This window comes from Neophocaena asiaeorientalis, unplaced genomic scaffold, assembly GCF_003031525.2.
Source record: "Neophocaena asiaeorientalis asiaeorientalis breed wild unplaced genomic scaffold, Neophocaena_asiaeorientalis_V1.1 scaffold581, whole genome shotgun sequence".
NCBI classification, from domain to species: Eukaryota; Metazoa; Chordata; class Mammalia; order Artiodactyla; family Phocoenidae; genus Neophocaena; species Neophocaena asiaeorientalis.
Window position 1 is genome coordinate 3243273 of NW_020172732.1, and position 17889 is coordinate 3261161.

General features: G+C 35.5%; 1 protein-coding gene across 2 annotated transcripts in view; it reads right to left on the reverse strand.

The window, feature by feature from the left end:
• Positions 1 to 17889, reverse strand: part of LOC112396639 (centromere protein R-like) — a 96928-nt gene that overhangs the window by 64419 nt on the left and 14620 nt on the right. The window contains exons 2-5 of one of the 2 annotated variants that reach the window (XM_024740411.1): positions 17003 to 17069; positions 13187 to 13250; positions 12671 to 12764; positions 12287 to 12346 (exon numbers count right to left, since the gene is read on the reverse strand). In XM_024740411.1, coding sequence (XP_024596179.1) covers positions 12287 to 12346; positions 12671 to 12764; positions 13187 to 13246 — 214 coding nt within the window. In that variant the 5' untranslated portion in view covers positions 13247 to 13250; positions 17003 to 17069. Of the gene's footprint in view, positions 1 to 12286; positions 12347 to 12670; positions 12765 to 13171; positions 13251 to 17002; positions 17070 to 17889 lie in introns of both variants that reach the window. The other variant, XM_024740410.1, reaches the window with a different exon arrangement.

The following is a 17889-nucleotide window of genomic DNA, read 5'->3' on the forward strand; positions in this document are numbered from 1 at the left end:
TATTAAGTCTATCCACAAATGCTAAAAGTATATAGAAGCATATGAGATACAAAATATAAGTCAAGATCCTCTTCTACACATTGGCTTACTTTAAAGGGTCAAGAAGAAATGTATTATTTACGTTGAGATTATCTACTGGTGCATGTAGAAAGTTTAAATTAGCTGCAAGAAATTTTATCTAGACATGCACCTGCCTGTGCTATGATCTGGTATTTATTGGGCAGATTAATTACAAATATTTCTTCTGTTCCTTTAAATATGATCAGGCAGATACAGAAGTTGGCGTTTTCATAGTGAGTGCATTTCTTCTAAATGCCTGCAGGATAAAAAAGATGCTTATTAAATCATCAAGAATTAGTTTCCAAATTAACATGCATCTCATACATGATTTAAGAAATGATTTAAACACCCATTTACTATGTAATTTGGTACCTAGTTTAGTTAGGTACTGGTCATCTCTCATTTACTTATTTTTGAGTCTTCAAAGCAAGATTCACCTTCACAAATAATTGTCAATATGACTACTCTGACATAGCACTCTTCACTTTATGTGAAGATGGATTTGAGATACTTCGAGAGGGTTCTAAAACTCCTACATGACCTAATGAAAACACCAAATCTTACATGCCTTTTCTCTATAAGCCTTCAGTGCCTTTTAGCAGGTGTTTCCTCCAACAGCTGCCCCCGCAAAAAAGAGTCTTTACTGACATTCCTATTCAGAGTATGTCCCTCTGGGGACTCCTAGTGGTGACAGAAGTTCTTGTCTATTTGGCCTTAGGACATTTGTGTGAGAGGAAGCCTTTGAAAAAAGCACCCAATGGCAACTGATGGCATATATTCCCATAGGGCATGTGGACCCTTTACTTCCTTAAGTATCCCTTCCTTGCTTATATTGGCAGCTATGAATAAGTAATACATGGTGGGCCCCTATACAGTCCACCTATATTCTTCTTGTCCTACAAGTAGATAGGCTTCCAACTTGACAACCAACTTTTGCCAACTCATGAGCTGAGTCTGATCTGAATACTAGTAGAAGATTTTAAGCATCCTAGGGTTCACTTAATATCCTTATAGGTTATTGATACACAGTTATCAGAACTAATGATAATACTGTGGAGGAAAGGAAGACTGCCATTTATTAAAAAGTTACTGTGGGAAAGGTACTAATTAAGCTAATTATTTAATTTAATTAATTTGACTTTTATTTTATTTTTGTTTTTTTTGCCACACCGCGCAGCTTGCAGGATCTTAGTTCCCTGACCAGGGACTGAACCGGGGCCCTGGCAGTGAAAGTGCCAAGTCCTAACCACAGGACCACCAGGGAATTCCCTAAGCTATTTTATATAATCCACAAGGTAAATAGCATCGGTTCCATTTTATAATTAAGGTTTTGGGAACCGAGTGCCTTGTTTAAGGCCACTAGCTAAAGTAGGTAGTAGAGCTGGTGCTGGACATCTAATCCAAATCCCATTCTCTGTTACAATGCCAGGCCCTGCAAAGAAGTCTCATCAGTTGATCATGGCTGCCAGGACAGTTGTGTTGAGAAAGATTCTGAGGCCAAATTTAGGATCCAGCAAAGATCAATACTTCGATCAAGGTGATGTATATCATAGCACAAGAGTAAGGAACAGCAGCATGTTTGTTTTCTGTACACTGTCATACTGGTTCTGGAGATGAAGATCTCAGAACACAAATGAAAAGAAATTTACATACAGTGATGCAGTTCATGAGCAGTATTTTGACAGAATTCATCCTTTATATAGCAATTATATTCTTTCTAAAACATATTTTGGATTGTTACTTCCTTAATAATCTTCACTGGTCCATTTCCGCCTGATGAATAAAGTCTGAGCTAATTTATTAGCCTGGTGATCATAACTGTCAATGATATATCTGGAATCTACTGTTCAATCATTCTGCTTCTCTGCCTTTTTTGTTCATGCTGCTATCTCTGCCTAGTATGTTTACACAGCCCATCAACATTACCCATTTTTCAAATTCCAGCTTCCTAGTAAAATACAAACATTTCTATTACTAGGGTCTTGGATGGCCCTCTGTTAGAGATTACGTACAGTGGAATAACTAAAACTGATTTTAAAATCATGAACCCTTAAATAATGACCTAATCACTCTATCCTAAAGGCGGTCTATGTTGCGTATTCCTATACTACTGCTTATTCATTTCGTACTTAGAGTAGGAAAGAATGTTTACTCTCCTCAGTCTGAAGAGGAAGAAATTTCTGTCAACTCTTCTGCTCCCTACAGCCCATGGAAAAGTGACAAATTTGACTGAAGTCCCGAACAGTAGTCCACATTTTACCAGTCATATTCGGTCACTATTCTTACACAACACTCTCCTTCCCCACTATTCAGCTTCCCTTTCACCGTCTGTCTACTTTCAAGTCCAGCTGGCCCTCATGCTTCGTAATTTCATGTTGTAAGGAGACCAGACCATTCTCTCTCTCTCTTCTGCAACCAAGCATATAAGGTAGGTCTGTGGTCTTTACTGTTATAGACACATGTGGACTTGGGTCTATTTCAAGGATCCAGCTTTCTCCTCAGGTTCAGGAGAGCACATGGGATTCAAGATCTAGATTCAGTAGAGGGGAGGTTCTACTTCTGCCTTAGTCCACATTAGTTACCCCAACCTTCTACCAGAGGGCCTGCCATGTTGGAGGTTAATTCCTCCACTAATCAAGTTGACACTTTGATCCTCGTTAGATTCATAATCTTTTTTTGTACTTGCCATTGTCCAGAATCCTAGAAAGAAGAAGGGTCTGAACTTGTATTACTTATCATAGCTTGCCTTATATTATTATTATTTCATGTATATAATATGAATCTTATATCCTTAGCTTGAATACTAGGTTGGCATTAAGCAAAGTGATTTGTTTATACTAACCCTCACACTTTTGTTAACCAAGTGATTTATTTACACTGTTTCTAGGAAATGTATCTCAGCATCGCTCGTCGACATTAGCCCAAATCATGCTTTCTCCGCCTCTTTTGCTGGTCTTCATACTGTCTGTGGCCTATGGGTTGCTGTCTCCCTTACGCACAGTCTCTCTTATTGTAACATTATTTTATAAAGGCTCCATTTTCTAAAGGCTCTGGGAGCGAATGCATATGGGGTGCTTACCCCCACTGAATAATATAGGTCGGGAGGAATAATAACTGAAGTGTGACAGAGGGCAGAAGTGATGTGCAGACAGGGAATCTGGCCACAGTGGTGTCAGGGGCATTGTGACTGTCAAAGGTTTCTAGGGCATAGGACAAGATCAGGGAGTTTAATATCCTCCTTTAGACATACCAGTTAGGCAGCTGTGACAAATGTATAAAAGAACATGGAAGAGAGGGATCTAAGGAAGCATTGTGTAAGGTAAGTTATAAGCAGGTTTTGAAAGACAGGTAAAATTTTGATGATGGGGGAAAAGGTATGCCAAGTAGAGGAGACAAGAACAAAGATAAGGAAATGAAAAAGGTGCTTTCTGAGGAATGTGTCTAGGTATGAATGGCAAATAATCTGGAGTGACTGAGGCACAAAGACAAATTAGAAAGGTAAGCTGGGGTCAGATCAGGGAAGAGTCCTGAATGATGGTATAAATTTGGATTTTACTATGAATATGGTGGAGTGATACCTTCGAAAGCATAATCTGTTCAGTAGCAGGACAGGCTGTAGGGAAACAAGATCAAAGAGCAGAGAGGCAGGTTACAATGAGGATGCAGATAATCTGGATGAGAGGTAATGAAGGAATAAACCAGCGCAGTGGACATGGAAAGAAGTAAACGTTTTGGGAAGTGATATGACTTGGCAGCAGTTTGGATGTGGGGACAACTGGATCAGACAGAATTGTAAGGTTTTCAGCCTTATCACTGGATGAATGTAATCCCTAGAAAGATAAAATGAGGGATAATATGAGGGGGGGATGAAATCAGCATATTAGGGGAATAATGTATGGGAGTTGAGATTGTTTACAGCTCAGGAGGAGGGTGACTTATACACTAAGGTGAGAACTAAAGTCAAGGAATGGATGAGATCATGAGGAAAGCACCCAAGGTGAGAAGAAAACATGATCAAAAGAACCCAGGGAAATGTCTCAAAGGTGGTCAAGTACATTTCACTGTTATTTCTCTCTGTTGCTTCCCACTAAAAGGGAAGTTGACTAGTAGGTCAACCTTAATTCAAGTTTTTTGAAAGTACTACTCAAAGACTCAAAAACATCCCTAACATGTGATGATGTTTACTAGAATCCATGAACACAAAGCTATTCTCAGTACTCTTAAGTTTCCCAAAAGTTCATTAATGAGACTGTCATATATTAAATGTGTATATTCATTTGCCAAATGTATGACTGTGAATACTTATGTGTGTATATAACTGTGTATTTATGACAACCATCTAATAGTTTGCTGCTGGATTTCCATAGGTCAGAAATTGTATAAAACATTTTACCCTATAATGAATGAATGTATGTATTTGTATATATATTGTATACTTAAAACTTAATAGGATCTAAAACCTTTGAGCAGTCATGAAACCTGACATTCACTGATTACTACAATGTAGTGGGCAAGAGCACAGGCTCTGGCACCAGACTACTCTGGTTAGTATACTGGCTCTGTCTCTTAAGTGATTCTGGTACAAGGTACTTAACCTCTGTGTCTCAGCTTCCTTACCTGTAAAATAAAGATACTAACTATCTACTTCACATAAGTTGTTGTGAAGGTTAAGTGGGATGCGTATAAAGTGCTTATAACAGTGTCCGGCTCATTGAAAGTGCTCAATAAATGTTAGCTATTATTATAAGCTATTATTTATTGTATAATACAGAATGAACATTTTAAGGAGTGAAAGTGATACAATTTTCTGTAGAAGATGCTTTGCAAATATTTTAGAAACAGCTAGTTAAGAAGATAATATTAATCACTTGAGATACCATTTCCAAAGAAACGTATTTTCAGTATAGAACTCTTTTCTTGCATTAATTTTTTTCTGAGAGAAAACAGGCAACATCTGGTTAGCTTCTAAGAATCTTAGTATTGATGCCACTAAGTCTGGGATAATGCTAGTTTTTACTGTGAACCTTCAGTTGCAGGTACACTAAACACTAATGTTACATCGTGACTCAATGCTTCTAGCTAATATGTTATAGTAAGCTATTTATAAATATATCATTTTTACTTGTATTGCTGAATCCACAGGAATTGTTTTGAAGGAAAGGTACAACTAATTAATATGTAATTATTTACTTAATTCAGCACATTTCCCAATTCACTGACTTGTTATATCTTTGTTCAGTCAGATGTGCCCTATAGAAACTATAACCTACCTCTCACTATTTAGTTAGCTATTTTTGCTAAAGGTACTCAATTAAGGGCCCTCTTTATATTCACTAAAAATATGCCCTCTCTGAAAGCTAGCCTGGTAAGCTGAACAGTGTTCTCTTTCAACAGCCTCTAACTCACAGATCTTGTGAGACTGCCTTCCTATTATTTATAAGAATAGATAAAATACACTTTCAACTAATGTCCCTATTTTCTTTACAGACAGACAATACCAAGTTTGATAATACAATTAAAATGTTTCCAGCTGAAAAATAAACAGTGAAATCTAACAAGGCTAACCCTAATTATAAAGGTGAAACAGTACCTCGGTTTAAAATGGTTTTAAGGAATTCATAGCTATCAAGATCATATAATTAATTCTATATGAAAGAAAAAAGACTTTTTTTCAGAAAACAGTGCAAAGTAAGTTGTCATAGTAATGATGCAGAATAAATGCTTAGAATGAAATTAAAGAACCTACACATAAAGTTTTATTTTACATTATAAATAACAGCTTTGGGGCTATAAATTCTTGTTTCAACAGCCTACAGATTTGCCTGATTCTGTTTCAGAACGTACATTTAAAAATTTAGGATGAAAACTACCAAGAAACTTATTATTATAATGTGTGCTTATGTTTTATTATAATTATTCATCTTTTGTGCTAGGTTCTATAATCCTGAGGGCAGGACTATGTCTGTCTTATTAGTGTATCCCCAGTGCTAGAATAGTGCCTGGCTCCTAGTAGGCATTCAATAAATAGTAAATGAATGAGGCATGTAAGGAAATAACAATTTATAAGTATTTGAAAATATCTAAGTAATTCCTTTAAAAAATTCTTAGAGTGGCCATTTGTTTTTATTCATTCACTGAATATGCATTATGGACCTTCTATCCAGGTTCTATACTAAACTCTGGGACTACAGTATAGAGATAAGACTTTTGTTTGTTTGCCAAGGAGAAGCCCAGAGAGAGCCCTGTAACCAGACAATTACAATACACTATCACATGATACATTTATAATCATTCAGACAAGTGTTGTAGAAGCCTAGAAGATGAAGCAACTTAGCCTTTTACCTAGGCGAGCTGGGGAGAGTTTCAAATGATGTGACACTGAAGGCTGACCTTAAGGCATGAGCAGGAGTTTGCTAGACAAAGAAGGAAGCAAGTACAATCCAGGCAGAGAGAGAAGTAGTAGAGAAGCCTGGCGTCCTGAGAGAGAGAGAGATTCCAGAGGACTGAAGCATATGGTATGAACAGTGTGAATGAAAAAGACTACTTTCTGCCTATGTGTGGTCTGAGCTGGAGGAAGAAAAACACCTAATATGTACTGATTGCCCAAGTCCTGCTTTTAACTATATAATTAGTTATATAACACTATAAATATCTGCTTTATTATTATATACATGTGTTTAAAATACAAAAACCACTTAGAGAATTTATCTAACACTGAGGAGCTTCTCTGACTACTCTAAGAGTTAAAATGGGAAAAAAATGTTCACCTGTCAGGTGACATAAAACCGATTCCTACTAAATGTGCCAGAATAATTTTTCTCCACCTCAAGAACAGTTAGTCTTCAGTCTGTTCATTACTGTCTTTTTATAGTATTTTTATTTAATAAAACCTATTAAGACTACCATACAAATCTCTTTACTTATGCTTTTATCTTTTAACTGATCAATTTTTATATTGCTGACATCCCTTCTTCACCATTTGCTCATTTAAAAATTCATAGTATATGAAATATGTCTCTGGAGAAAATGTCTATAAAATTTGTTACAGCTGGCAAATGTGTATGAGTCAGTGATAGCACATGACTAAATGCTTCACAGAAAATAAAATTTGTTTCTGTAGTAAGCAGAACTGTTTAAATGTTATTTATTTTTATGTTTCAAAGAAAATATATTGTGAAGTGCTGCATTGATTTAATACGCAACAATGTCTGTGTACACGCTGTAGAAGGAAAATTTATGAAACCTTTGCACAACTCCTTTAATTGAATTTTCCAAATCTCTCACCACACACAAATAATCAATATCTTCTGCAGAGAAAACCAGTCAGAATTATTACTGTCTTTCGTTTCAATTTTGTTGTCATCAGCACATACAGAGCACCTGGATATTTGTAATGTCTGATAGCAAGTTATTTACTATATTTACACCTCTTAAACACATAATTGCTATTAAATGAGTTAAAATCTATGGTTTAAAATTTTTTACCTAATTATTTAAAAGATAAAAGCATCGTACTTCTAGTAAAGTATAAAAAAAACTAAATCTTGGAAGAAATTATTTAAAAGGCTTTGAAAAGTAATAAACCAGTTTGTTTTTCCTTAAATCCTAGACGAATCTCAAGTAAGCAGTCGAAATGTAGCTCTAAAAGTGATGAATAGTGTAAAGCAAAAGCATGAACATTTATTAATAGGAAAAGGTATGACCCACATACAGCATATGTGACAACTGAATCCTTATAAAGAGTTGAGGACTACAGTTGTACATTAATGTGTATTTGTGTCACCAAAACTAACATCTCTATTTTTTATCTCCAGATAAACTAATGTTTATCTGGAGATAAACATAAGAATGTTAACATAAACATAAGAATGTTAAAGCATAGGGGAATTTTTGTTGTTTCTCCTAAAATTCATCATGTCTAAACCTCAGTGCTTTTAATATTGGAGTATTTGTTTGAAAAAAGATATTGCTTAATGTTAAGATATAACAGAGAAAAAAAGGGTAGAAGTTTTCTAGGAGTAAAATTATTTAGCTGTTATGATGAATACTTTTTCAAGACTGAGTGGGGGAAAGAACAACATATTTTTAAGCTAAAAAATACTTCAGTGGGTGGTTAGAATGAAAAGGCAATATCCAACTATTTTATAGTCTTAGAACAGGAGTTTAAAATTTGTCCTGTGGTCCAAGAATTTGAAAACTTCAAAATCCTATAACCAAGATGAATTTTACAATGCAAGAAGACAGTAAGTCAGCTAAAGAAAGCCAAAACATGATAGTTTGTGCTTTTTTCTTTTTAAGGCCAGAGCTAGAAATTCTGAAATATTTTGTATTATAAACAGCTGAAACAATCAACTTTTTTGAACAATGTAAAGTTCAGATGGTTACATTTCATTTAAATTATGCATACTTCAACCTACACAATTATTCTCAAAACAGATAAAATATGTTTTGGACTGAAGCTAAGTGTCTAGATTTCATATCTTAAGTGTCTAGATTTCATATCTTGGCAACTGCTCTATAATTTGCTTACATTCTTTTAAAAAACATTTTGTTTACTGGAAGTACTAGTCACAGACAAACAATGCTGGTATTTTCTAATATCTCCAGAAAAAATGAAAATACCAAGTACAATATAATGCCATCTATTGTCTCAGGAATATTTGTATCAAGTTGTTTTATGTAGGGGTTGATTATGCAAAGTAAATAAATTTCATGCCTTCCCATGTGATGATAATGTGACATTCCATCTGTATCAACCCATTGAATGGTCATATGTTTTAAATCTTCAGCATAACAAATTAAAAATAATTTTGAAAATTCACATCCAAATATAACAGAAAAAGAACCTTTCATTTCATTATTTTTCTAATAGTCATAAAGCCAATATTATTAAGGAAAGTGAAGTTAGGCTTACTTCCTAAGTAACTGAAAAAAGAAAGAAGCCTTCCTTTGTTTAAGAAATTTGTAGTTAGCAAAGGAGGTCCTCTTTATTCATATGCTCTATCAAGGCATTCCCTAATGTGTAAGGTCCAGTTCTGAAAACTATGAAAATCTCAGTGTACCTTTTCATGTTATTGTGTATGTTTTAAATTTCCCTGGAATAGTTTATATAAAGGCTTAGAATGTGTGTCAGATGTCTATTTAATTAAAACACTAGAGTCTTATCTTTACAATTATACTTCTCTGCCTGTAATAAAGACTGCAACTGATGCTAAACAAACAAGCACTGAAATGAAAAACAATAAACAGAACTAAAGGACCAATTCAAAGGTGCAATGACAGCATAAATGTTGGAATTCTTCTGTTATTGTGTATTTTAACTATTCTGGGAAAATTTGATAAAAATCTGAAGGACATTCTTTTTTTTTTTTTTTGCAGTACGTGGGCCTCTTACTGCCGTGGCCTCTCCCGCAGAGCACAGGCTCCGGACGCGCAGGCCCAGCGGCCATGGCTCACGGGCCCAGCCGCTCCGCAGCATGTGGGATCTTCCCGGACCGGGGCATGAACCCATGTCCCCTGCATCAGCAGGCGGACTCTCAACCACTGTGCCACCAGGGAAGCCCTGAAGGACATTCTTTTGATAGTGAAACAAGTAATCTGTTTATTTTCATTTTCATAATTACCTAATAAAACAAATCCAAAACATAGGGCTGATTTTTACATTATGTAATTTGTGACTATATAGTTTCTAATATTATGGAGATTCTCAAAACATTTTAAAATTTAAATAATTCTGGGTAACAGCATAGTAAAAGAAAAGAGTAAATTAGAAATTTTTATAAAAAGATGAAGGCTAGATCCCCAAATAAGGAATATATAAAGCAAATAGTTTGAACTGTCAAAAAAACTAACAAAGCCCTCTTAAATAATAAATGTATGAATAGAAGGGGGTGAAAGTTAACTTAGCAAAGAAATTTACATATAACATGCATGTGTTTGGTGTCCATCACCTTTAACCGAAAAAAAAAAAATCCCACTAATATTAAAAAATACACATATTAGGAACCAGAGAAAAGAACAGGGAAAAGTATTCCGTAAAAATATTTAGCTCAAATTCAAATTAAAAAATTCAATCTACTTTTCAGGCAATATTACTTTAAAATATAAGTTGATACACTAATGAAGATTTGAATACCTCAGTAAATATTAAGAGCTAATGTAGCTCTTGCCAAGAAACAGAAATGGAAAATGACATATATTTTCATATATATATTTCTATATAATTTATATAAATATTATATATTTAATATATCTTAGCTCAGTTTTCATTTAAACCACAACAAATAATCAATGCTTATTAGAAACTTTAAAACATGATTTAGTGATACAATCTCCTCTATGCATGAACACTCAGTTCTTAGGGAACACCTGGTAATGGGCAAGTCAGTTTTAATGCCTAAAATACTAGAAAATGGTTTTAAGGCTGATCATGCAGACACACACAAAGAATCAGTATGTACTGGATAACTGAAAGGAGATGACTGTTTTAACATGTGGAAATAACTTTAATGTCTTAATCAATGTTTAGGGAAGGAAACAATAGGAAGTTCACCTATTTGTTCTACAATTTTCCCTTCCTCACAAGCCTAATGTAAAGCCTAATTCTAATTAGTTCTAGGAAATTACAGATTAAAAAAAATTACACCATTGCCACAGAATATATAGAAGAAAGATTTCCTCTAGTTGGGAAATAATAAATATTCCAATTTCCCATTATGATCCTCTAAAACTTGTCAAGTTAGTAGAGATTAAAACCACTGAAAACCAGTTACACATTATAATCCAGTTACACAGCATCAGAAGAGATCTCAAGCCTTTTTTAAGGAAAGAGCTGCCTTCATGCTCTTAAATTCTATGGACTCTAATGGGAGTTAGCTGCCCAACTGAATGGCTCAGGAAGCCTGCTCACTTCCCTTCCCACATGAGTTTTGGAGGAGTTTTTCCATGGCTGCTGCCCTGCCACGACCCAGTTGGCCTTTGGAACTGACCAGCAGGGAATCTAGCTCTTTCCGCAGCAAACTCATCGCTGGCTTTGTTAAAGATCCTAAACACAGACTAACATACTAGATTGGTTGAACCAGTTTCAGTTATGCCTTATGTTTGAATCTGAGAGCAGGGATGACTGGATGATTTCATTTGTTTTAGGAAGAGACAACATGGAAAAATGCAAAGACCATACTTTTTTTTTTTTTTTTTTTTTGCGGTACACGGGCCTCTCACTGTTGTGGCCTCTCCCGTTGCGGAGCACAGGCTCCGGACGCGCATGCTCAGCGGCCATGGCTCACGGGCCCAGCCGCTCCGCGGCATGTGGGATCCTCCCAGACCGGGGCACGAACCCGTGTCCCCTGCATCGGCAGGCGGACTCTCAACCACTGCGCCACCAGGGAAGCCCCAAGACCATACTTTTTGAGTAAGACTGGTCTGTAGTTGGAATCCCTGCTCTGACACTTAAGTAGCAGTGTCTTTGGGCAAGTTACTTAATATTTTTCTGTGTCTTTGTTCCTTATCTATAATGACAATAATAGCTATCTTGCAGGGTTGTTGTAATGATCTGCTGATTCTAGTATTGGGAACACAGTAATTATTAGTCCTCAACAAATGGTAGTCATTGGTACTCAAAAATGGTAGACTAAAACATGGCTATCCACTTCAGGGCTACCTCTATCTGCAGAGATTGCCAAATGGCATTCATGTCAGTAATATTAAAATCATCCCTCTTAAGTTGGTCTAATGGTTTTAATATTTTATAGTATTTTGCTTACTGAGGTATGAATGTGCATGTGTTACGAGAACTTAAAATCTGCTGATTTAGTTTCCCATACTGTGAAATGCCCCAAGGTGTGAGTTCACAGTAGATCAAATGTCATTAATAATCTGAAAGTTTTCAGAACACTGGTTACAAAGTAACTTTTTTTGTTTTGTGGATCTTTCTAATTCACCATTAAAAGTTGCCATATATTAATGCATTGTTGCCCCATTTGTCTGTATTCTCAAAAAGAACTTTTAATAGAAGAAAAAATTTAACTCTTGAACCAGAAATTGTATTTCAAAAGTTCAGTCATCAGGGAAGCTGATCTTACCAGACACGGTCTTTTGCTAAATGCAATATAATGTTTTTCAAATGAGATTCGTGGTCTTTTAAAAAAAGGGCCCATGATAATTGGTTGAAATGGTAAAATGAGATGAAAGGATCTCTTTATGTAATAAATTAAAACACAACTCTCACCTTTGTTGGGAAGTCCTGAATTCTTCTTTTCAAATAGTTTTTGTTTTGTTACTTTTGTCACTAAAGGAAAAAAAATCTCACATTAAAAATTAATACAGAATATTAAATAATTTCTCATTTTGGAAGAAACAACTTCATAAGAAATAATTTCGAGCAATACATACTTATAAATATCAAGTATAAAATGCAATACCTTATATCTTTTGTAAAGAATGAGAACTGCATTAAAAAAAAGCCTAATACCAGTTTCCAAGGTACATTCTTTCCCTTCACATTCAAGAAGAATCCCTGAAATAACATATCCTGGCAAAAGATATGTGGCTTCCTGTTCTAAGTTTGCAAACAATAGAGAGACACGATCAAAAACTCATAAATTTCTCTTACGTAGGTCTTTTGTTTTCTGCATTTCTCTTTTTAAGACACCTGATGTATGGGAGATACCAATGAGATTTTCAAGCTCTCTACTGTCCTCCAAAGCCTAAAAGAAAGTCATCTTAAATGAGTTAAGTTCTCTACAAATATAATACTACTGACAAGTCTAGTGAAAATACAGTATACTGCTTCCTTCATATGAAAAACTTAAACTCTATGATAATGAAATTTAACTTTTTCTGTTAGGTTAACTATTGCAAGCCTTAAAATACCTGAATAAAAACAATTCATTAACTAAAAAGACTAAATATAATTAATAAATTTACTTTTAAATGTGAAGAAGCCAGATATTACTAAAATATTATGGTTAATTAATGTTCATATATGAAAAGAAGTTCCCATGAAAAGTAAATCGAACGTATCCCCTGTAAGTTCTTTTTGGGATTGGATTCTCCTATTCTTTTTCAAATAGGGTAATAGAATATGAAAAATTATATGCCAAAAAAAGCAAACCTGTATATTACTTAAATTTTGCATTATTTCCATGAATTCGTCTGATGATTTCTCAACTTTAGATAGCAACACCATGAATCTATGAATGAAGAAAAAAATATTCAGCAAGATCAGGCACTTTCAGAGCTTTAATTCTTTTGAAAGCATCTTTGATTCAGTTTTCTAATCCTTTTCTTTATATTTTTCAAAGTGGTAAAAGATGTAAATGCTCCTCCTTCATGCTTTCATTCCTTTACAAACAGTATATTTTACCAACCATCCTGTCCTTTGGTGTTTCACTTTCTCATTCCCACTTTGCAGTGGGAGAGAAGATATAGCTGGCTTGTCCTTTCTCCCCCATACCACTTTGAGAAAACTAATACATCACCATCTCCTTATTTACCTAGATCTAAGCCTATGAATCAGTGTCACCCAGTGATCTTCTTTAATAAAAAACCAAGTTTTTTAGCTTTAATATATCTCAATGTGACAAAGACACAAAGGCACTCTTTTAAATTTGAAAACAAAGAAAACTTCACTTTGTAATCCTACCTTCCTTCTAAACATATCTCTAGTTAGCATATTAGCATTCTGGAAAAATCTTAGGTTTTAAAAATATTTTTATAACTTTATACCACACTTTCTTGCCTTAATATAACATTACACACACACAAACACACACATATTCATGTGTCTATAATTTTAAAAGCTGCACAATATTGTACCTAGTGAATACACCAAAGATGATTTAACCATTTCCTTATGGCTGCAATTTTAGTTTCTTTTTCGATTTTAAGATCTCATAGATAATGATACGAGATAATCTATATGTATGATTATCTATACCAGTGCAGTCTAACAAAAATATAATGCAAGCCACATATGTAATTAAAAATTTTCTAGTAGCCACATTAAAAGAAGTAAAAAGAAATAGGTGAACTTAATTTTAATGATATATTTAACTCAATATATCCAAAGTATTACCATTTCAACATGTAATCAGTATAAAAATTATTCGAGATATTTTATACTTACTTTTTTTTTTCAAAATTCAGTGTATACTTTACACGCATAGCACAGCTCATTTCAGAATAGTCACATTTCAAATGCTCATTAGCCATGTGTGGCTGGCTAGTGACTACTGTTTCGGAGAGCACAAATCTATACTACCGATTTTATGAGAGAAACTAGATATTCTCTTTAAATGCTTTTCAAAATCACATCAGTGTTATCCATTAACATTTGTGTGCTATTAAAAAATAAGACAAATGTGATGTTAAATGTACATACACAATGAATATGAACAGTATGTTTTTCTTTTTTTAATTAATTAATTTTTTGCTGCATTGGGTCTTCGTTGCTGCACATGGGCTTTCTCTAGTTGTGGCGAGCGGGGGCTGCTCTTCGTTACGGTGCGCGGGCTTCTCATTGCAGTGGCTTCTCTTGTTGCGAAGCACGGGCTCTAGGCGCGCAGGCTTCAGTAGTTGTGGCATGAGGGCTCAGTAGTTGTGGCTCGCAGGCTCTAGAGCGCAGGCTCAGTAGTTGTGGTGCACGGGCTTAGTTGCTGTGTGGCATGTGGGATCTTCTGGCCGAGGGTTCGAACCCGTGTCCCCTGCATTGGAAGGTGGATTCTTAACCACTGTGCCACCAGGGAAGTCCCTGAACAGTATGTTTCAACTAAGTAAAATATATAAGTATACAACAAGGAATGGAGAGAAAGCATTATGCAAAAGCTAAAAATTATGTGAGGATAGTGGAATTACAGGTCATATTCTTTCTTTAAAAATTTTCCTTTATTATTATGCATTTTAAATTAGAAGTCATCTATCTGTCTGAGGCCTCAACTGCTCACCACTGGAACCTCAGTTTGTGACAGAGTATCATAAAAGGATTCCAGCTCCTCCAATTGAGTTCCAAAAGCCTGAAGGAGCAAGACGACTTAAGTGACTCCCACCCAGGGCTGGGAACCTCCAGCTTCCCCTATATTATACGTAAGCCTACTAAGTGCTTCAGAAGTGCAAAGCTGAGGCAATTAAGCTACTCTGCTATGAGGAGGAGTCCTAGGGGCTTTTTTCCTTGCATCCCTTTCCTGGGAGGATTGGAGGGGCAGAGCCTCTCCACACTGTCTTATCATACCTTAAGGAACTGATGCTGTTCCCTGTCTACCCTGAGGGAATTGTGTGAGAAGCGTTGAGTCCTGCAGGATTGCCATCTTGAATGACTCAAAGGAGCTCTGTTCAGATAGAGTAAGATGTGAATGGTGCCCCCAGGAGCTGTGCTATGTAGCATCCCCAACAATCCTATTAGTAAATCTCTCTCCCAAGTTAAGATAGTTATCCAGCAGCTAAGCAAACTGTTTGTAACCTTGGAGTTTTTGGACTGAGTATCAATTCTCTGACTATCAAGATATTCTTCACATGCCTAAGCTACTTTTGCAGGGAAACTTGCCTCCACTGCAGGACCAAGTAGAGTAGTGGACACTCCATCACTCTTGTAATTTTTATTTTAATTTCCTTTCCTTTCCTCCTCCTCCTCCTTTTACTTCTTCCTAGGTGAAATCAACTCCTTTTCCCATCTCGGTTACAACCAAATTCACAGAATGGTTTTAAAACTGTCATCCAACTGTTAAATTTTGAGAAATTCAGGAAGTGTGTTCTCCATTTCTACATCTTCTGACTCAGTGGACAAGGCTTCATAATCTTTGGAGATAAACTACTTGCTGAGCAGCATTTGGGAGAAGAATGGTTGCCACTGTCTTCATCCTAGACAAAATGGCAATTTTTATATTTAATCCCATTTGTGCTGGAGACTGGATTTTTATTGCTGCTAACAGCATTTTCTATATTTTCAATGAATGGTTCAAACTGTACTTTGTTGCCTTAAGACAGCATCACTGTTTGCTTTAATATCATCTCGATGTCCCTTCACTAATTTACTTATTTCTGAAAACCAACAATCTTTTATTCCTGCCTGCAGAATACATTTGTTACAAAATTTCCAAGTTATTGTTGCTCCCTCTTTCAAGTTGGTGAGTGAAAGTGTCATCAGTAGGTGCCATTCAGATTTTATAGAACACTACTCCTTTCTTAAACAGATTTACCTCTGGCTGGACTAAATTGGCTCAAATCCTTCATCTTATAATGACCATTGCAAGCTACGCAGATGTTGATGGGTACTGCATCCCGATATCTAGTGACTGCTGCCAGCTTCATGGCATCCTTATAAGATTTGATCACATCCTATGTTATGGCCAAAGACCACTGTAGTACAACTTGAGAAATCTGAAATCTTGGTCCTCCTTGAATGAATCTTTTTTTGTTTGTCAGTAGAGTAAAAGTCCAGCATCATCTTTTTTTACCAATGGGTATTTTTAAAGTGTCTGGGTTAGTCCTCTAAGATACTTTTAAAAAGAAACTATGATCCAGTTGCTCCTGCACAACAGAAAGTTGTTCACGTTTTGACATGTTTTTGCCAGACTGCTTTACGTCAGGGCAGATTCTTATGGTATGTTCACTATGAATATCTCTTTTTCTCTTGAGAAAGCCACATGCCAAAAATTCAGGATTTTCGGTGCCTTTTCCAATTTGCCTAGAAAAGTCTCACTGTGAAATTCAGAGTTCTCTCATTTTCCCCAAAGAGGAAGTCTTAGTATTCTGAAGAACAACTGAAATTAGATGCTTTGACCACATAAAATCCATTGAAGGATGTATCCATTAATTATACTTTAAATTTCTTCCACAGAAATTTCTTCAGTTTCAAGCAAGTCATATGTAATGTAACTTTCAAAACTATCATTCTGCTCCAATTGTTTTTTTCCCATCTTGACTGCTTTCAATTATTTTCCATTCTTACCTTCAAATTTAGCTTCATCATTTTCCTTTTCTCCATAAAGTTCCTCAGATATATTCTGAGGGGAGAACTAAAAGAATAAGGAGAAACTATCGTTAAATTGGTGGGTCTGACTAAAAATTGCTGATACAGGTGGTTAGCAAGCATTAAGTCAGCTGTTGCTGTGCCATTCTAGATGTGGAAGAAGGGAGGCAAAGGAGATAGGAAAGGAGCCCACTAATGTCTTCAAGGTTCCCTAGCATGCGACTCATGCTGCCTACTGTATTAACTGTGCAGGCACTGTGGGTGTAGTGAGAGAAGAGGAGAAACGTCTAAAAGCCATAATGGTCTTTAAAGATCCTGATTTCCCCCTTTCTGTAACTTCCAATTGTTTGGCATCTGTCTTCCTCACCAGACTGTAAGTTCCATGAAGGCAAGGACAGGCTCTACTTGTTTACGTTGTAAACCAAGTTACCTAGCATGGTGTCTGTAGTATGGTAGATATTATTTGATGGATCAATGAATAAAATAAAAAAGACCTAGTCCATTAAACATCCATTCCTAGATCCAAGTGATATATGCTCATCTTTTATTTTTTTCTTTCTTTTACGTCCTTCTAATCATAGACTTCATAGTTCATGTTTGTTACATCACTGAGAAAGCTGGGTGGGGTCAAAGTGTACAAGTCTTCATTTATAAGATGAATAAGTTCTGGGGATCTCATGTACAGCATGGTAGCTATAGTTAAAAATACTATATTGTATACTTCAAATTGATAAGAAGAGTAATCTTAAGCATTCTCACCACCAAGAAAACAAGGTAACTATGTGAGATGGTAAATATGTTAATCAACCTTACTGTCATAATTATTTCACAATGTATACATATATCAAATCATCACGTTATACACT